The sequence below is a fragment of the Carcharodon carcharias genome, chromosome 3 (assembly GCF_017639515.1).
Source record: "Carcharodon carcharias isolate sCarCar2 chromosome 3, sCarCar2.pri, whole genome shotgun sequence".
Lineage (NCBI taxonomy): Eukaryota > Metazoa > Chordata > Chondrichthyes > Lamniformes > Lamnidae > Carcharodon > Carcharodon carcharias.
The window spans coordinates 62624017-62644186 of NC_054469.1; the positions used below are offsets into that span (position 1 = coordinate 62624017).

General features: G+C 43.8%; 1 protein-coding gene across 1 annotated transcript in view; it reads right to left on the minus strand.

Moving 5' to 3' along the window:
* plxdc2b (plexin domain containing 2b) overlaps positions 1–20170 on the minus strand; it is a 475098-nt gene that overhangs the window by 100680 nt on the left and 354248 nt on the right. The window contains exon 9 of the mRNA XM_041184992.1: positions 12769–12850. Coding sequence (XP_041040926.1) covers positions 12769–12850 — 82 coding nt within the window. The remainder of the gene's footprint in view (positions 1–12768; positions 12851–20170) is intronic.

A 20170-nucleotide genomic window follows, 5' to 3' on the forward strand; every position in this document is an offset into this window, starting at 1 on the left:
AGAGGTAAGTTTTGACAGGGTTTTTAAATTAGGAAGACAGAGGAGTTTTGGAAGGAATTCCTGGTAGGATGGCTTTGCTTTCTCATGGGGAGTGAGAGCTGGAATGCAGGCTGGAGAAGATTACATTGATGAGGCCATTCGAAGACAAGGATGAAGATTTTTTTTGCTCAATCCAGTAGAACACAGGGACAACATGGAGATTGCAGAGGACAGGCTAATATGTATGCAGGAGAGGGTGGAACCAAGGAGGTCAGTGTAGAAAATGCTGGAGAAACCAAGTCTTGAAGTTTTGAAGATAGACAGATGAGGTCTTAAATGGCAATGGGGTCAGGTAGGGTCAAAGATTAGTGGTGTTCAGGAAGCAGATGTAAGTGGTCTTATCAAAAGTCTGGATGTAAAGTTTGGATCTCAGCTCAGGATTGCAAAGAACATCAAGATTATGAAACTGTCTGATCAAGCGCAAAAAGGGATGAAATATTCGTTCAAGGTGCAAGATTTCTGATGGGAGCTGAGTAGCATGGCTTTGATCTTACCAATGTTGAGTTGCAGCAATAGCTCTTTATTGTTGTCCTTGGAGATATGGGCAATTCTAGCATGATTTAATTCATTGCTAATTCCTTGCTGCTTTGAGAAGGTGGTGATGCATCTTAGTGCGCTGAAGTCCTTGGGAAGAGTTTTCCTGTTGGCGAGCGAGGGTGGGGCCCGCTCGCCGATGCGCAAAATGATGCAGTGACATCGGGCGGGTGTCCTGACATCACCGTGTGTCATTTAGATTGTCAAAGGTCTATTAAGGCCAATAACAAAGTCATTAAAGTTGTTAAGAATGCTGCCTGTCCAACCTGAGGCTTCATGAAGGGTTTATTAATTAAATAAACATTTTTGAAAAAATTAATGGACATGTCCCGGCTCATGTGACAGTTTCACATGAGTGGACATGTCCTTAAATTTTTTTTTCACCTTTATTAGATTCTCCAGAACTTAAACTAATCTCCCTGAGGCACCCAGGGAAATTTTTGCGTTCTTTTGTGTGCATACGCGAAACAGCACAGGCCCCCAACTCAGGGAATCCACTCCCCAACACCACCACCCCCCCAACCCTGCCCGCACAGGGAACACACAGCACTTCCGGGCGTGCGTAATGCTGGATGGGCCTTAATTGGCCCACCCATGTAAAATGGTGGAGTGCACCTGATTGGGGGCGCTGATCGGGTTTGCATTCGCTTCTGCCCGCCCCCGCACAACCCCCCCAACGGGGGGGAAATCTATACCATTGTTGCAATGGCATTCCCACAATGGCGTTTTTGATTTGATATCAGCAAGACAGGTGGACAGCATGATCAAAGAAAGTTGGATATGACTGACATACGTGTAGATGCTGACCTTGTACCTGCAGACTATATTGCCAAGGAGCAGGAAATAAGGAGGAAATAGGAAAGGGTGAGGTTGGGACTTTTAGTTATGCTGCAGGTGATAGTGAGGATGCGGGACGAGAGGTCCGACTGTGTTCAGACAGGTAGGAATGGAAATAGCAGAGAGCGCTCTCACATTAGAGATCACAGAGTTGAGTGATGGAAAGAACATTAATTGGTTGAGAATGTCAAAAGACAGATAGGTCCAAAACGATGAAGAAGAATAATATGCCACCAACGCAGTTTAACAGAACGTCATAAATATTATTGTACAAAAGCTATTAAAATAAACCGATAGCTTGCTTGGTGAAAGCACTGATACTTTGAACCTATGTGCCAGGCTGGATTGAAATCCAGTGAATGTCCCTCATTATTGTACTGACAAAGACACTGATTACAGTATCTCATTTCCCTCTGGATGAAGGTAACAGGTCTTTCATAACATTTTCATAGAAATTAATTAGTATAGCAATATGAAATTATTATACCCCAGTTATTCGGAGGTAGCAATAACAATGTTTTCACTGACCAAGGTAATGTCACAGTTGCAATTATGCAAATCGTTTATTTTCCTATCCTTACATTAGTTGCTGCCTCTCCAGTGAATCAGTATCTTGCTGCCTTGATAAGTTAAACAATTTTTTCTGAAACAGCTATTGAGAAATTGTTAAATTAAAGCATTCATGCTTGCTATTCTCATTTTATGATAGCAAAATAAATCTTTTACTTTTATCTCGCACCATTAGTGATTGAAAATATGACCTTATTTCCCCTTGATAGTAGCTGGGAATATGTTTCACTTTGGTCACAAATCACGGTAACAGCATAACCACTGCTTCCTCAACAATGCAGATGTTCAGTTGCTGCCAGGAATCATCAGCATTTCAGGCCTTAGATCATCAATGCTCACTCCACAGCATTTGATCGACTGACGTTTCCACCAACTCCAGAGTCGTCATTCTTGCCCTGAAACCTATTCTCTTCATAATTTAATGAACTTCACATTTTCATTCAATACTCAGCTGCCAACTCAGCATGTTTTGAAAGCATTCTGTCATTTATCCGCCCTAACCTTATCTTTCACAGAACCATCAGCTCCAATGTGCCTTTTATTTGTTCTGAACTTATAATTATAAACCGTAGGAGCGTAGAAACAGTTCATTTGGCCCATCGGGTCTGTACTGGATTTCAGATGGACCGAACAGCCTGTGATATAACATGCTGTCAGCCATCTCACCTAGGGTGGAATCATCCCAGATTTGCACTAAGTGTGGTAGCAGGCGGGAAAAAGGACATTTTACCAGCCGACAGCAATGGTGGGTTTTCGTGCTGTATCGCACCATTCCTGGCCTGTCCCGCCTCATTAATAATGCATTCACGGGAAGCACAGAAGAATAATCTGATGACACCCTGATTGAAGACCCATCACAGGGCTCACCCACAACCTCTACCAGTGCAGAGACACACAACTCAGTGGGACTTAGTTCTACAGTGGCCTCGGGGTCACAATCTGATCAGCACATCACACTGCCTGATCCACAGCAGGTGGCAGCAGGGACTTCCCAGGTTTCCGGCACTTGGATGACTGCTGGAAGCCAGAAATCTGCTGAGTCCGAGTCAGATGAGTAACCTCTGGAATCGGTCATACCTCAGTTGCTGGAGCTACAAAAGCAAGCTCGGGAACATCAGGAAGGGATGTCCACTGCAATCCTCAGATTGTAAGGCATGATGGAGGAGTCCATAGAACCATAGAAAGGTTACAGCACAGAAGGAGGCCATTCGGCCCATCTTGTCCATGCCAGCCCGAGAACACCCAGGTGACCTTTCTAATCCCACCTTCCTGCACCCGGCCCATTGCCCTGCAGCTTACAGCACTTTAGGTGCAGATCCAGGTACTTTTTAAAAGAGTTTAGAGTTTCTGCTTCTACCACCAACTTGGGCAGCGAATTCTAGACACCCACTACCCTCTGCGTAAAAAAGTTCCTCCTCATGTCCCCCCTACACCTTCTGCAACTTATCTTGAATCTATGTCCCTGATTCTAGAATTCTCCACCAAGGGAAACAATTTTACCCTGTCCACTCTATCTATTCCCCTCATAATTTTGTACACCTCGATCAAGTCACCTCTCAGCCTTCTTTGTTCTAAGGAAAATAACCCCAACCTATCCAATCTCTCCTCGTAGCTACACTTATCTAACCCTGGCAACATTCTTGTAAACCTCCTCTGCACTCTCTCCAGAGCTATTACGTCCTTCCTGTAATGTGGTGACCAGAACTGCACATAATACTCCAGTTGTGGCCTCACCAGTGTTTCATACAATTCCAACATTATATCCTTACGATTATATTCAATACCTCTGCCAATGAGGGAGAGCATTCCATATGCCTTCTTTATAACCTTGTCTACCTGAACTGCTGCCTTCATGGACCTGTGTACTTGTATGCCAAGATCTCTCACTTCATCTACCCCTCTTAGTATATTCCCATTTATTGTGTAATCCCTGTAACTGTTTGACCTCCCTAAATGTATGACCTCACACTTCTCTATGTAAAGTCCATCTGCCACTTTACCGCCCACTCCACCAACCCACCTATATCATTTTGGAGATTATGGCTATCCTCTACACTATCCAATATTCGGCCAATCTTTGTGTCATCTGCAAATTTCCCAATCGTGCCCCCCCACGTTCACGTCCACATTGTTAATATATAACACCGAGCCCTGTGGAACACCACTTGAGACAACTTTCCATTCGCAAGGGCATCCATTGATCATTACCCTTTGTTTCCTGTTACAAAGCCAACCTTTTATCCAGTTTGCCACATTACCCTGAATCCTATGGGCTTTTACTTTCCTGACCAATCTGCCATGTGGGACCTTGTCAAATGCCTTACTAAAATCTATGTACACAATATCCACTGCACTACCTTCATCTACCCTTCTTGTCACTTCCTCAAAGAATTCAATCAAATTTGTGAGGCAAGACCTTCCTTTAACAAATCCATGCTGACCATCCCTGACTAGTCCATACCTTTCCACATGACAGTTAATCCTACTATATCTGCATTCTTCCTTTCCTTTGTAAACACGGAGACAAAATATTCATTCAAAACCCTTCCCACAGCTTCTGCATCTACACACAAGTTTCCATTTTCATCTCTGATACATCCCATTTTTTCCTTAACTAACCTTTTAGCATTAATGTATTGGTAAAACATTTTTGAGTTATCTTACTTGCTAATTTTTTTCATGCCCTCTCTTTGATTTACTTTGTCCCTGCACTTCCGATATTCATCTAGACTATCTGCAGTGCTTAGTTCTTTGTGCCTATTGTACACTTTCTTTTTCTATTTGATCTTCCCCTGTATTCCTCTAGACAACCAGGGAGGTCTAGATTTGGCAGTACCACTCTTATTTTTGTAGGGGCATGTCTACTTTGTACAATTAGGATCTTACTTTTTAGCACTTCCCACTGGTTTTCCACTGTTTTATCCTCCAGCGATGCTGTTCAGTCCACCTCAGCCAAGTCCCTTTTCATTTCTGCAAAATTTGCCTTCCCCCCAGTTCAAGACTTTTACTCCTGCCTTATCTCTGTCCATTTCCATGGTAATGCTAAATTTAACAGAATTGTGATCACTGTCCCGATATGGTCAACAGCTGTCACTTCACCCACTTGCCCTTCTTCATTCCCCAAGGCTAGGTCTAGAATTGCATCTCCTTTCATTGGGTTTGTCACTAATTGGTTGAAAACATTTTTCTGGACACACTGCATGAATTTTTCTCCCTCTATCCCTTATATTGTTTGAATCCCAGTTGATATTAGGATAGTTGAAGTCTCTTATTATTATTGCCCTCTTGTTCTTACAAGTAGAAATTTGCCTACATATTTGTTCTTCTATCTCCCTTTCACTATTTGTGTGCTTCCGTCTTCATTCTGAGGCTATAGTGCCAGCGTGCCAACACACCGAGGTCAACACTAGTAGGATGGTGGCTGTCATGGGGACCTTGGTCCAGGACATCGGTCCTGCACTGCTGAGCGGTCTGAATTCCATTGCTGACGCCATAGTTGGTCTCCAACAGTGTCAACGCGATAGGGGACCGGTTCAGCTCAATTTCATTCCAGCTTCCCCTTCCCCTCAAGGAGTCAGCCAGGGCTCTCGGGCACCCATTGGGAGGATCAGCAGGTGCACAGCCCAGGACCATCCACCCACGTGACTCTGGAGGTGTCCGGCCCATCTGAATCCCCTGTTCCTGTGACCCCAGCAGCTCCAGCTCCACAGGACAAGGAGAGTGCCACTGCCGCATAGCAGGATGCCGAAAGCAGGTCTGGGCCCTCCAGGTCTCAGCCCTCCATAAGACACCCATCAAGGTCATCACAGACAGGGCATAGCAGTCAACAGGCTGCCCCCACCTCCGATGTGGATATTGGGGGAGGACCAGGACACAGCGGCAGAGTTAGGAGGGTTAAGAAAATGTAGTTTCATGGGCATTAACCACTTGTACATAATGCTAACTATTGTAAATAAACTCCCAACAATGTCACCCTGTCTTTGGCTCCTTGTTATGATGAGTAGTGTTCGTGTCAGTCTGAAATGAAAGCTCGGTTCCTGCCGAAGATAAAGGCAGGTGTCTCAGTCCAAGGCCTCTTCCCTGTGCTTTGTGTAACCTTTCCAGCACACTGGTATGCCTTCACAGTCCCTGGAGACATCAGTCATGCCTGCACCTCGATGGGACTTATCAGTGCTGCCAGAATGTCCTGGGATGGCGGCACTAGTTCTATCATTTTCTCTGTGTGCACTCAGTGCTTTCAAGCAACGATCAATTTACTTTTTAAAATAACATATGGGCTCCCGCACTGATATCTGGCTGAGAATTCTGCTCTGTGTGCAAAAGTCCTCAAAAATCCTTAGTGGTTCTGTCACTCCTGCTCTAACTTGAGCAAAGACGCAGTAAAAGAGCCACAACTAGATTGGGAATCGACCCCCGCCTACCACCAACAGAGCAACTGATTTAGGTAGACCAGGGAGGTGAGGAGGGGTGGACTTCCCTGCTAAGGAGTTTCTGCATCCTGCACCTCAGAAGATCTTTGGTGGCTATTATGCCCAGTCATTGATTGAGGCCTAGCGGCCTCAGGAATGGCGGCTGTGAGATTCATCTTGAAATTGTTAAAAGGCTAAAATTATTTCAGGTCCCATACAACCTGGAGTCAAGCCCCAGAAGGCCCCCGAGGAAATTTAACCAACCTGTTAAAAGATGATCTGTACTATAATTTATATTCCACATAATAAATGATCTACACTATAGTCTATGTGACTCCCAATGACATCACTATGAGGATAAATTAAGTGTTGTTATCCTACCAACCTGATACCTTGGTTGATGGAAGGGAAGATCGGGGAACCTAGAGGTCTAATTCTCCAACCATTAAAATTAAGATCTGGAAAATTGGAACAATGCAAATTGCGCTGGCAGACCTTGGCACCCAATCCTCTGATCCTCACTTCTGTCAGGTGGAAGTTCCATGTCAAGAACCTTACCTTGTAGGTTTACCACCTTATAACAGGATTTACCTTAAAGCAAGGTTGTCATGCAACATTTTAGAATAAATATAAGCTGCATATAAATGTAGTATTCCTTCTAATAAAAGTCTTTATTTTTTCTCTAATAACTAACAAAGGAATATTGCATTTTAATTTGATTCCCCCACCAAAATTGCCCTCACTCACTGTTATTTGTGTGCTCATGTCAGTGCAGTGCTTCCTTATCTCCTCATTACAATATTGATTGATCAGATTAATCTAACTGAGGTCAAGGCGAGTGCCATGTCTTGTTCTGTTCTTACTGTTTCTTGCCTGAGGCTGTACTTGCTTGATCTACCAAAGGGAATGATGTTAGCAACTTGTGCTGTTATACATCCACTTTTTTGATTATCATGTATTCATTTGTGAAGACCTGTGTGTGATAATTTTATGGGACACTGGTTTCTAGTGTAACTCTTTCGAGTACAAATCCATTTCCATCTGTTTCAGATGAAGTTACATTGTTTCATAGTTTGCCATTGTGAGATTTGAACTCTTGATCTTGGGGTTACAAACCCAGTACCATAACCACTTGGCTATTTAGGCCAAGCCGTGGTTTCTAGTGTAAGTGAAGGAGAATATTATTTTGACAACAGTTTGATTAATTTTAAAGATTGTGCTACACAAATAGGGAATTAAGACTCACCTTATTTGCATATTTTAATGAGAGTCAGTGCAATAAATAACCATAGATAAAAACAAAAAACTGCGGATGCTGGAAATCCAAAACAAAAACAGAAATACCTGGAAAAACTCAGCAGGTCTGGCAGCATTGGCGGAGAAGAGCAAAGTTGATGTTTCGAGTCCTCATGATCCTTCAACAGAACTAAGTAGAAATAGGAAAGGGGTGAAATATAAGTTGGTTATATTCCGCCCCTTTCCTATTTCTACTTAGTTCTGTTGAAGGGTCATGAAGACTTGAAATGTCAACTTTGCTCTTCTCTGCCGATGCTGCCAGACCTGCTGAGTTTTTCCAGGTATTTCTGTTTTTGTTTTGCAATAAATAACCATATTTGCATCCATGTTCTACAACTATCGCTTTCAGGTTTACATTTCAGACTCATTTACTTGTTGATGTCCTGTACTATTGAATCAGGACTTCTTCAGGTGGATTATAAATTGTCTGAAGCTTACGTTAGCAAATCCCCTAGCAGAACCCTTGTGATGCAGCTACAAGTGAACTTTAAAACTGCCAGTAGTTCCTGAGACCCATTTTTATCATAAGGATGCTTGCTGCTGGCTATTAATTTACTAAATGATTCTGATCACATGAGATTAACTGTGAAATGAAAGGCACTTCATGAACAGGTGCACCAGTTATTTGCCTCTTTGTGTGCTCACTACAATGTGCATTTGCAGATTCAGTATACATTGACAGCAAAAGCTGTCTGTTTTGCAAAATGCCAGAGGGTAGTATACAGTTAGTTCATTGCCGTCGACAAGAAGAGATCTCAGGTGTATAGGTGATGGGCACAGTTAGAGCATCTGTTAGGATTGCTTCCCTTAATAATGATTGAAATCCATAACGCAATGACATCTGATTTCAAAAACCTTGGATACAGATCCCAGGAGACCATAATTGAAATATGCCAAGAATAGCAATGCCTACATCATGAGAATAAATAAAATAAAACAGTGCATTATCCTACTAGGGCTTAGATCATGGTATTTCACAGTAACTGGGGTAGAATTTGGTCTGTGCCATTTTTTGGATGCGAGAGTCACGATCCACATCTTGCCTGTGACCACTGAGGTGAAGATAGACAGTATGCAAATTTAGTGCTGCTACCTTATTTTGCTGATTTTAGCACAAGGTCAAGCCACTCATTGCTACTGGTTGCCACAGAGTTCAGCAGGGAGCTGAGCAGTAGTGCTAGTAGCAAGTGGTGCAGTCAGCCTTCTGTTTCTTAAAGGTAGTTGCTCTCTCTTAAATTGAAATTACTCTGAACTATAGGAGGTGGCTGCTAAATACCATATCTTCAATTGTAAACAAGGAAAACCAGGAAGGGAGTTCCAGGATCAGAGACGCATCATTGAAGACCTTAGTAGTTGAGGGGGATAGGAGGAGAGACGCTATGGTTCCACAGGTCTCCAGGAGATCTTCAAGGACCATCCTCAGGAGACCCTGGGAGCAAGTGGTCAGAAAGGCCAATACCCAGCATCTGGACCTGAGGACTTGACAGCAGTGTCATAAGAAGTCTAACAATTTCATACGAGAGGTTAATGTCAGCGAAAGCATCTTCACATGACATCTCCTACACACCATATCAGCCTCTCATGCTGCTCGATGTACCACACCTCCATTACTCACCCATCAGTCCTTGGCACTCAGGAATCAAGTCTAACATCCAGATACATCACCCTCACACACATTGCAATGTTACCAGCCTCACACCCAGCTCCTATGGCGTTTGCACATCTCCAGATATTAAGCTATGGCAGGCACATCATCCAACCACAGTGCTATACAATCAATGACATTCTGCACTCTCTCTTATAGGACAAGACGTCCTATAGCCGGTGGGAGCAGACCAGGACTGGTGGAGGACAAGGACACCTGCAAATTCTGAGCCCTATGGAGCAGGTGGTTCCCTGCATCATGGAGTTGCTGTGTTAGAGCCTATGGCTTGCAGTGCTGCTGAGAACATTCAGGATGATGGTATGTTCCTGCTTTATGCCCCTTCTCAACTCCCAGCTCATCCTCAATTCGTTACCTGGCATGATGAGCAAGCTGTAGATGGTGTCACATCTTGCTTTCTACCACAATTCCTTCCCCTTCTGATTTTCTGCTTCCAGCTGCCCAAGAACTGCCACCTGCCCAGCCACAACTATCCCAAGAGGAGCAGTGAGAGCAACGGTATAGCACTGGTGAAAAGGCCCCCACTACTTGACCTGACAATAGCAGCCACCAGCTTAAATACTGACACTGTGTGTACCTTAAAGGCTATTATAGAGTCAGGATCCACATGTGATAAGTCACCAGGCATGAGTGAGTTGCAGCCAGGTCAGGGGTAAGAATGGTTCATGTGCTAGTTCATCGGAGGACGAGGTCAAAGATGAGTTCTGCTGCAGAGGACTCAGATGAGGACCTTGATGGCAGAATGCTGATGGGCAAGTACACTGAGATGATAGTCTGCCAGACAGCATAGAGAAGTCTGGCTCCAGCTTGGCAGAGGGCATTGAGCAGAGTTGCCCTATCTGCACACTCTGCTCCATTTGCCTGTGATTTTGCAGACCCAGAGGTGCTACAGCTGCAGTCCTCATGTCTGCTGCAGCCTTTGTGAGGACAGACCATAAACCCTCTGCCTTATCTGTGAGCTTCCAGCCATGCTCTCTGCTAAATCTAGGAACTCACCACAGCACCTTCAAAAACACTTCACAGTACTGCCAGAAATTTTACAATCACAGATGTTACTCAAAATCACCTTACTTGCAAGCTGGGTGCCTGGCTCTTTAAGAAAAACTAGTGCTGGGCCACTGTTGTAGCTGATTGCTTGATCTTTGATGAGGGGCAAGCAAATTCATCCAATGGACTTGCGTGATCTAAAGTTCAAGGTTGGGCTGGCAGAGTAGAATCATGATAAGGCCATTTCACTTGCATCTGACACACGCAGATGTGCTCGTGCGAGTATTTTTCTCAGAATGGGGTGCCTTGCAGGCCTCACTGGAAGCGGCTGAAAACATGGAGCATCCCACTAGGAGGGCAGCTGGCTTCCATAGTGCTTTCTCCAGCAATACAATGGATTCGATTTTCTTGTCCCCATGTTCAGATATATGAGAATTTAAATTCAATGTTCATTGCGTAAAAACAATTCAATCAAAATTTCGTGGCTGAATCTTCCAGTCCTACCAACAGAGGGAAGCATGGCAGGCAGGGGATCTTAATTTGGCGTGAGGCCAAAAATCAGTTTCCCGATGTCGGGATGAACTGTCGGAATTCTGTTCTTGGGACTTTAAAGGCGGGTCAAGTTGACTGTCAAACAAAGCCCCTTTGCATGCATTAGCATGTCAAGCACACTCATTAAAAGGCCACCTCGCCAGAATAAAGCTCCCCCTCCGAATTAAGTTCCTCACCAGCGGGAAATTAGAATATTCACCTTTATGACTGTATATGAGCAGTGTCTGCCTGGTGAGCTTCATTTCTTCCATTACTTTGAGGTCAGTAGATGCTGCCTTCACCTTCTTGAGGATTGCTCATAACTTCACGAACAAGCTGCGCGAAGGCTGGACGCAGATTGCAGGCTAAAGGTGGAAGGGCGGTGTGGAGGCTGGACAGGGGAGGCAGGGGAGGCGGGGGGGGTAGGGTGCAGCAGAGGCTGGACCTAGGAGGCAGGCTAAGGAGGGGCGAGAGAGAGAGCCTGCCCGGGTGCCCTTTATATATGGCGCCCAAACCTTCGAGCCCATGAGGTAATGGCGGGGATGGTGACTTCCTGCCTACCCCCGCCATGAGATGTTCCGTGCGCCACACTGATGCTTAAGTAATGAGCTGAACAGTGCAAGATTGCAGGTGTTCAGCTGTCCCACTCCCCAGCGGGTATCATTCGCACTTCCATGTCTGCCACCGAACTTGGACTCCAGAGTGGAAGATTCCGCCAAGTGCGTTTACTCTGTCTATTCATAATGTGGCAGTATATAGGATCATAGGACTTAAGAGCAAGAATAGGCCATTCGCCCCTTCGAGCCTGCTCTGCCATTGATAAGATCATGGCTGATCTGGTTGTGGTCTCAACTCCAATCTGCCCCCCAATAACCTTTGACTCCATTGTCTATCAAAAATCTAACTCAGCCTTGAGCAAATTCAATGACCCAGCCTCCACCGCATTCTGGGGAAGAGAATTCCACAGACTAACAACCCTCTAAGTCTCTTGAAACACCACACAACCCCTGCATTAAATTTGACCAGCCATTTGTTTGCCCTAAGGTATTTGCTGTAGTGCCTCCCCTCCCACACGATGGAAAGGCAGGTTTGGCAGTCATGGGATTCAAACCCACACTTCTGCAGAGACAGGAACCTTAATCCACTACCTTAAACTGCTCCACCACCCCACCACAGTATGGCAACCTGATCTACACTGTAACTAGGATGAGCACCCACAAGGAAGGTGTTGGACGGAGCACCGGTTTGCCAGGCTCTGATTATTGGCAGTCTTTCTTAAGGCCTGTCTTTGTGTTTCATAAGGTAGAAACCATTAATTTCAAAAGTTAAGTTTTAAGATGGGTTTCTCTGTCACGAAACTTGTTGCTGACTTTCAATGGCTCCTGGTTCACCAATGCTTTGATTTTGTAATTCTCACCCTTGTGCTCAAATCTACCCATCACCTCACCAAGGTTTTATTTACCCATTCTTATATCTCCTCCTTCAATGTTTGCCCAGTTACACTCCTGTGAAGCACCTTTGGAAGTTTTACTATGTTAAAGGTGGCATATAAATGCAAGTCGTTGCACTAGAACAAATCTGCAATCATGCTGGAAGATAAAATTAGTCTAATGATAACATATAAGTGGTTGAGAATTATATTGAATCCACTCTGAAAGATACATTTTCTGTCTGGTTTAATAAGCAGAAGATCCAATTTTACTGTTAGGCTCCGTCAAATGCAACTACGGCAAGGTGTATAACTGATCAGTACAGGTGACAACGCATCAGGAATTATATTTATTTCAGATAAAGATAATCAAAATAACTACAATAGACCCTCCTTTCCAACAATTTCGGCACCATTTATTAAAATGATTCTAATCTGCTTCTGGCAGTGTTCTCTCAGAACAGCTGTCTTACCTCTGGAGCTTGTCACACCAGGTGCAGTTAAAGCCAATCTGTGCACTGACACAGGCAGAGCAGCTTCTGTACTGGAGACAAGCTGGAGATAACAGAGAGAGAGAAAAAAAATCAGGACAAAAATACAGGATACCAAAATCCTGGAACAAAACTGTCACTTGAAATTATTCCAAAAGCTAATGATGTGACTAGAATGACCTAATAGTTTAAGTTTTTTCTGTTATGAATGATCAATATTGTTAACAGGAGGCAGCTGAGATAGCTCTTAAAGCAATTTGAACTTCAAAGTGTCATCTGTTCAGAATATTTATTTCAGCTCAGCACTTGAGATTTGTATTCTGCATTCATTCTTATTTAGAGATGAGAAAAGCAGGATCTCCTCTAGTTGAGCACAAAGTAAAAGCACTCCAGGTCTTGAAGGGGTACAGTTTGAGGGCAGGTTGTAAAAACTTGGCTTGTATTTCCCTGACTCCAGTTTGTTGAGGGGTGATTGAAACAGATATCTAAAATGATTAAACTATTTCTTTTGGTGGTTGGATCCAGAATAAGAAGATATAATTTAAAAATTCATGCTAGGCCACTTAGGAATGAAATTGGGAACAACTAGTTCTCCAAAAATAGTCAAAATTCAGAACTCCCTCTCCCCCAAAAGGGTGTAATGAATCACTGGTCACAACACTGCATGAGTTAAGGTAGAAGGGTAGGGTGCCAGAGGTGCCAGCCTTCCAGTCAGCAAAACTACTCCGCTGCAAAGGACTTTTTCATTTATTCATTCATGGGGTGTGGGTGTCACTGGATAGACCAGCAATTATTGCCCATCATTAATTGCCCTTGAGAAGGTGGCGGTGAGCCGTCATCTTGAACCGCTGCAGTCCAAGTGGTGTAGGTACACCCACAGTGCTGTTAGGAAGGGAGTTGCAGGATCTTGACCCAGCGACTGTGAAGGAACGGTGATATAGTTCCTAGTCAGGGTGATGTATGGCTTGGAGGTGGTGGTGTTCCCATGCATCTGCTGATCTTGTCTTTCTAGGTGGTAGAGGTCACAGGTATGGAAGGTGTTGTCTAAGGAGCCTTGATGAGTTTCTGCAGTGAAGTGTAGATGGTACATGCTGCTACCGCTGTGCGTCAGTGGTAAAGGGAGTAAGTTTTGAAGGTGGTGGATAGAGTGCCAATCAAATGGGCTGCTGCTTAGATGGTGTTAAGCTTCTTGAGTGTTGTTGGGAGCTGCACTCATCCAGGCAATTGTAAAGTATGCCATCATACTCCTGACTTGTGCCATGTAGATGGTGGACAGGCTGTGGGGGGTCATAAGGTGAGTAAGGTATGATTCAATGAGTGTGACTATGTCAGGCTGTTGCTTGAATAGTCTATGAGACAGCTCTCACATTTTTGGTACAAGCCCCCAGATGTTAGTAAGAAGGACTTTGCAGGGTCAACACGTCTGGGTTTGCATTGTCGTTTCCTTAATTTGTGTATGGCCTGTACAGTTTCATTCCTTTTAGACTTTGTAATGGTTTGATAGAACTGAGTGGCTTGCTCGGCCATTTAAAAGTCAACTACATTGTTGTGGGTTTGGAGTCACGTGTAGGCTAGACCAGACCAGGTAAGGACCGAAATTTCCCTTCCTAAAGGACTATAGTGAGCCAGATGATTTTTTATGACAATCAACAATGGTTTCATGGTCATGGAGAGGCAGTGGCATAGTGGTATTGTTACTGCGCTGGTATTCCAGAGACCCAGGTTAATGGGGACCTGGATTTGAATCCCACCATGGCAGATGATGAAATTTGAATTCAATAAAGATCTAGAATTAAAAGTCTAATGACCACTGCTGATTGTTGTAAAAACCCATCTGGTTCACTAATGTCCTTTAAGGAAGGAAATCTGCTGTCCTTACCTGGTCTGGCCTACAAGTGACTCCAGACCCACAGCAATGTGGCTGACTCTTAAATGCCCTCTGAACAATGGGCAATAAATCGCCAGTGACGCCCACATCCCATGAACAAATAAAAAAAAATTGCTGAGACTAGTTTTTTAATTCTAGACTTATTAATTTAAATTCCATCAGCTGCCATGGTATGTGTCCCCAGGGTATGAGCTTAGGTCTCTGGATTACTAGTCCATTGACATCACCACCACACCATCACTTGCCTTGATGATAACTCAGATGATGATTCTGAGGGCCCAGGTTATCGAGGATGCATGCATGGCATATACCAGGGAAGAACAGGTGCATGGGGAAACGTATAGCAAGCTTGTATACAATGGATTAGGGTATGCAGAAGTCCAGCTTTAAATTGTGTCAGGGCACTATGTAGTCTATGGAGACCACTTTATCCAACATGGAGCAAGCAATCAGTTTCATAAATATAACAATGGTGTGCACCATAATGGCATTTCTGCTCATAGCTTTGGCAGCTTTCAGAGCAGCTCAGGCTGTTGCCACTTTGTATCTGAGACCTGATGTTGACTGGGGCTCTCTGAACATGACATCCCTCTTGTACTCTTTGTGCGGAGCCAAAGCTGAGGTGCAGTCTGAGGAGAGTGGCTCCATGGAAAAAGTAGTTGCTCCCCTGTTTAAGAAGATAGTGTGTCTGCTCCCTCATCACCCACTCAGTCAGTACCCTTGTTGGTGCCACAGAGCAGGCTGTGCCTGATTGCCTTGGCACACATTGAACTACTGTATTCTGCAGCCAAGCCCTCAAGGTCCTGGGCTGCTCTAGGTCGGCCACCCAGTAACCTCAGTGTTGCTAATGGTAGCTCAGCTGCCTCCACCTCCTAAGCTGTAGAGATATACTGTGACAGCACTAGGATAGGTAAACAAACAAAAAATAGTGGCACCAGGGGTTTGCATAAGGGTGATTCTATCTGTTGAATATTAAGACACAGATGAAATTGTGTTGTTGGATAATTTTTTTCTGGATTGGTGTTGATATTTCATAGAATTATTAATGCTCAAAGAGGAGAATGAGGGCATTCGGCCTATGATGCCTATGCTGGCTCCTTGAAAGAGCAGTCATTCCTAACTCCACATCACTTTTTGTCCCGAAATACGTAAGTTCTTCGCTCTCAACCATCTGTCCAATTCCCTTTTAAAATTATTTATGAAATTAGTTTATATTGCCGTTTTAGTTACAGTCCCAAGACCAATATCTCTATTGAGCGAAAAAAAAATCTCATCTTTCCTCTTGAACTTTTCCAATGGTTTTGAATCTATAACCTTTAGCTGTTGACCCACTCACCAGAGGTATTTTTTTTTGCTATTTACTCTATCAACATCTCTCAATATCTTGAAAATTTCAAGTTATTAGGTCTGCTTTTAACCCTCTTGGTTCCAAGGGGAGCAGTCCTAACTTTTACAATCTCTCCACATAATAAAGTCTCTTATTCCTGGTAAAATCTGGTAAACCTCCTTTGTACCCGTAATAAAAATGGAAAATGCTAGAAAAACTCAGCAGGTCTGGCAGCATCTGTAGCTCTTTGATGCCTTTACATCTTTCCTTAAGGTGTCTCGTATTGTCCAGAATAAACTGGCTGAGGCCGAACCAGTGTTTTATAAATTTCTAGCATGATCTCTTTGCTTTTATATTCTATTTCTCTGTGTATAAACCCAAGCATATACTTTTTAACCATCTTATGTTCTTGCCCTGCTACCTTTGAGGATTTCTGTATGTGGGCACCACAATCTCTCTGCTCATCTACACTTTTCAAAATCATACCATTTATACTGCACTGTCTTTCCATATTAGCCCTCCCAAAATGCAACAATTCACATTTTTCAACATTAAACTCAACCTGCCATATATCTGGAAATTTCACCATTCAGTCTATGTCATCCTGAAACCCATAACTATTCTCATCATGATTGCCTACTTTGGCAAGTTACATATCAACTGCAAACTCTAAAATGCTGTTTCCTACACCCACACCAAGGTCACTTATAAAAAAAAACATTTACTACGAGTTAAAGATTTTAAAACGGGCAATTGGGGAACAGCATTTCAAGCCACCTCCCAGTTCGAAAAACATCCGTCCATCACTCTTCTAGTACCTGTCACTGCCAATTTTGTACCCATACTGCCACTTTTCCCTTAATTCCATCAGCTTCCACTTTCTTAATGAGCCTTCTGTGCGGCACTCTGTTGAATGCCTTCTAAAAAAAATAAAACATCTATTGCATTATCTTGATCAATCTCCTCTATTACTTCATTAAAGAATTCAGGTCAAGTTAGTCAGTACATGACTTACCTTTGACAAATTCCAGCTGATGTCCCTAGATTAATCCATATCTTTACAAATTAGAGTTTATTTTTGTCCTTGATAATGAAATATTGCAGTGTCATGACGGTAAGACCCATAAGACTGGACTGAAGAAAGGAAATCCTTTGTGCAGCACTTTTCATGATCTCAGGATGTCCCAAAGCACTTTACTGCAATTAAAGTACTTCTGAAGCATAGTCACTGTTGTAATGCGGGAAACCTGACAACCAATTTGCGCACAGCAATCTCCCACAAACAGCAATCCGATAATAAAATCAGACTGTGGTAATAAGAACAGTGGTGATAAGGATTTTGGAGGTTGGTATGATGGGGATGCAAGTAATGGCTCATGTGAATAGACAAGCAGCTCTCAGAGCTCTGGCAGCAAGTGGCACTGATAGTTGATGTTGGTTCCTGTTCTTCCTCCTCTTCATTCTGCTCCTTCAACTGCATTTCTTTTTGCCCAGATAGTAGTAAGGATTGGCCTCTAAGGCAGAACCTCGGAGTTGGTCAGGGACAGGAGGGTGCGGCTGCGAGTCGGGCAGGTATGGGGAACCAACATGTAGTGATGGAGGAGACTCAGTCCAACAGGTACGAGCTACTTGCTACCCATGTAGATGAGGAGAAAGACTGCAAGGTGGATAAGTGGATTGACCATGGCACCATGGTAAAGGATGCCATTCAAATGGGAGGAACAAAGAATTGGCAAACAGTATAGTCAGGAGGGTACATGCCGTTCTCTGTAGCCACAACTGGGGGGTCCGAAGGTTGTGTTGCCTGCCCATTGCCAGAGTCAAGGACATCTCCTCACGGCTTGAGAGGACCTTGGAGTGGGAGGGGAAGGATCCAGTTATTGTGGTCCACGTGGGAACCAATGACATAGGTAGAGCCAGGAATGATGTTCTGCTAAGAGAATTTGAGGATTAAGGTCCCAAATTAAAAAGCAGAATATATATCATCCCTGGATTGTGATCTGAGCCATATGCCAATTGGCAAAGGGTCAAGCAGGTTAGAGAATTAAATGTGTGATTGAAAGAATGGTGTGGGAAAAAAGGGTTTCAATTCATGGGGCACTGGTGTCAGTACTCAGGGAAGAGTGAGCTGTTCCATTGTGATGAGCTCCACCTGAACCAGGCTGGGACCTTGTCCTGGCGAATTGTATAACTAGATGAAGGCATCGGAATGTATAGTAATGTGGGTAAAGACAAGCAGAGTGGGACAGAAAGGGACAGAAAGTTTAACAAAAATTGTATGGAATTGAAGTAAAAAAATGAAATTACAGGTTCTTTATCCGGATGCACAAAACATCTACAATAAGATAGATGGACTAGTGACACAAATAGAAATAAATGATCTAATTGCCATTACAGAGACTTGATTAAAGGTGATCAAGGTTGGGAACTAAATATTCCAGGGTACACAATGTTTTGGAAAGACAGGCAAAAAAGGAGTTGGGATAGAGCTGATAGTAAAGGATGACATAAAGACATTAGCAAGCAAGGATCTGGCTTCAGAGATCATGGAATAGAATCAGCATGAATGGAAAGTAGGAATAGCAAGAGTCAGAAAATACTGGTGGAAGTAGTTTATAGATCCCTTAATAATTGTTATACCATCGGACAGAACATTAAACAGGACATTATTGGAGCTTGTAACAATGGAAATTTAACTATTATAGGGGACATTAATCTTCATGTAGACTGGAACAATCAAATTGGCAAGTGTGGTGAAGAAGATGTGTCTGGAGAACTTTCTGTGTGTCAGATTCTTGGAGCAATACGTTGTGGAACCAATGAGGGATAAAGCTATCGTAGATTTTTAAAAATTCATTCACGGAATGTGGGCTTGGCTGGCTAGGCCAACATTTATTGCCCATCCCTAATTACCCTTGAGAAGGTGGCGGTGAGCTGCCTTTTTGAACCGTTGCATGTCTATGTGGTGTAGGTACACCCACAGTGCTGCTGGAAAGGGAGTTCCAAGATTTTGACCGAGCGACAGTGAAGAAACGTCAATATATTTCCAAGTTAGGATGGTGAGTGACTTGGAGGGGAACTTCCAGGTGGTGGTGTTCCCCTATGTTTGCTGCCCTTGTCCTTCTAGATGGTATTAGTCATGGGTTTGGAAGGTGCTGTCTAAGGAGCCTTGGTGAATTCCTGCAGTGCACCTTGTGGATGGTACACACTGCTGCCACTGTGCGTCGGTGATGGCGGGAGTGAGTGTTTTTGGATGTGGTGCCAATCAAGTGGGCTGCTTTGTTCTGGATTCTTTAGTGTTTTTGGAGATGCAATCATCCAGGCAAGTGGAGAGTATTCCATCACACTTGTGTCTTGTAGATGGTGGACATGCTTTGGGGAGTCAGGAGGTGAGTTATTCCTTGCACAATTCCTAGCCCCTGATCTGCTGTTGTAGCCAAAGTATTTATATGGTTAGTACAGTTTAGTTTCTGGTCAATGGTAACCCCCAGGATATAGATAGTGGGGGATTCAGTGATGTTCATGCCATTGAACGCCAAGGGGTAATGGTTAGATTCTCTCTTGTTGGAGATGGTCATTGCCTGACATTTGTCGGGCATGAATGTTACTTGCCACTTGTCAGTCCAAGCCTGGATCTTATCCAGGTCTTGCTGCATTTGGACATGGACTGCTTCAGTATCTGAGGAGTCACGAATAGTGCAGAACATTGTGCAATCATCAGTGAACATCCCCACTTCTGACCTTATGATGGAAGGAAGGTCATTGCTGAAGCAGCTGAAGGTGGCTGGGCTGAGGACACTACCCTGAGGAACTCCTGCAGTGATGTACTGGAACTGAGATGACCGAACTCCAACAACCACAATCATCGTCCTTTGTGCTAGGTATGACTCCAACCAGTGGAGAGTTTTCTCCCTGATTTCCATTGACTCCAGTTTTGCTAGGGCTCCTTGATGCCACACTCTGTCACATGCTGCCTTGATGTCAAGGGCAGTCACTCTCACCTCACCTCTGGAGTTCAGCTCTTTTGAGCTCCATGTTTGAACCAAGTCTGTAATGAGGTCAGGAGCTGAGTGATCCTGGAGGAGCCCAAACTGAGAGTAAGTGAGCAGGTTGCTAGCACTGTTGATGACTTTACTGATGATTGAGAATGGACTGATGGGGCGGTAACT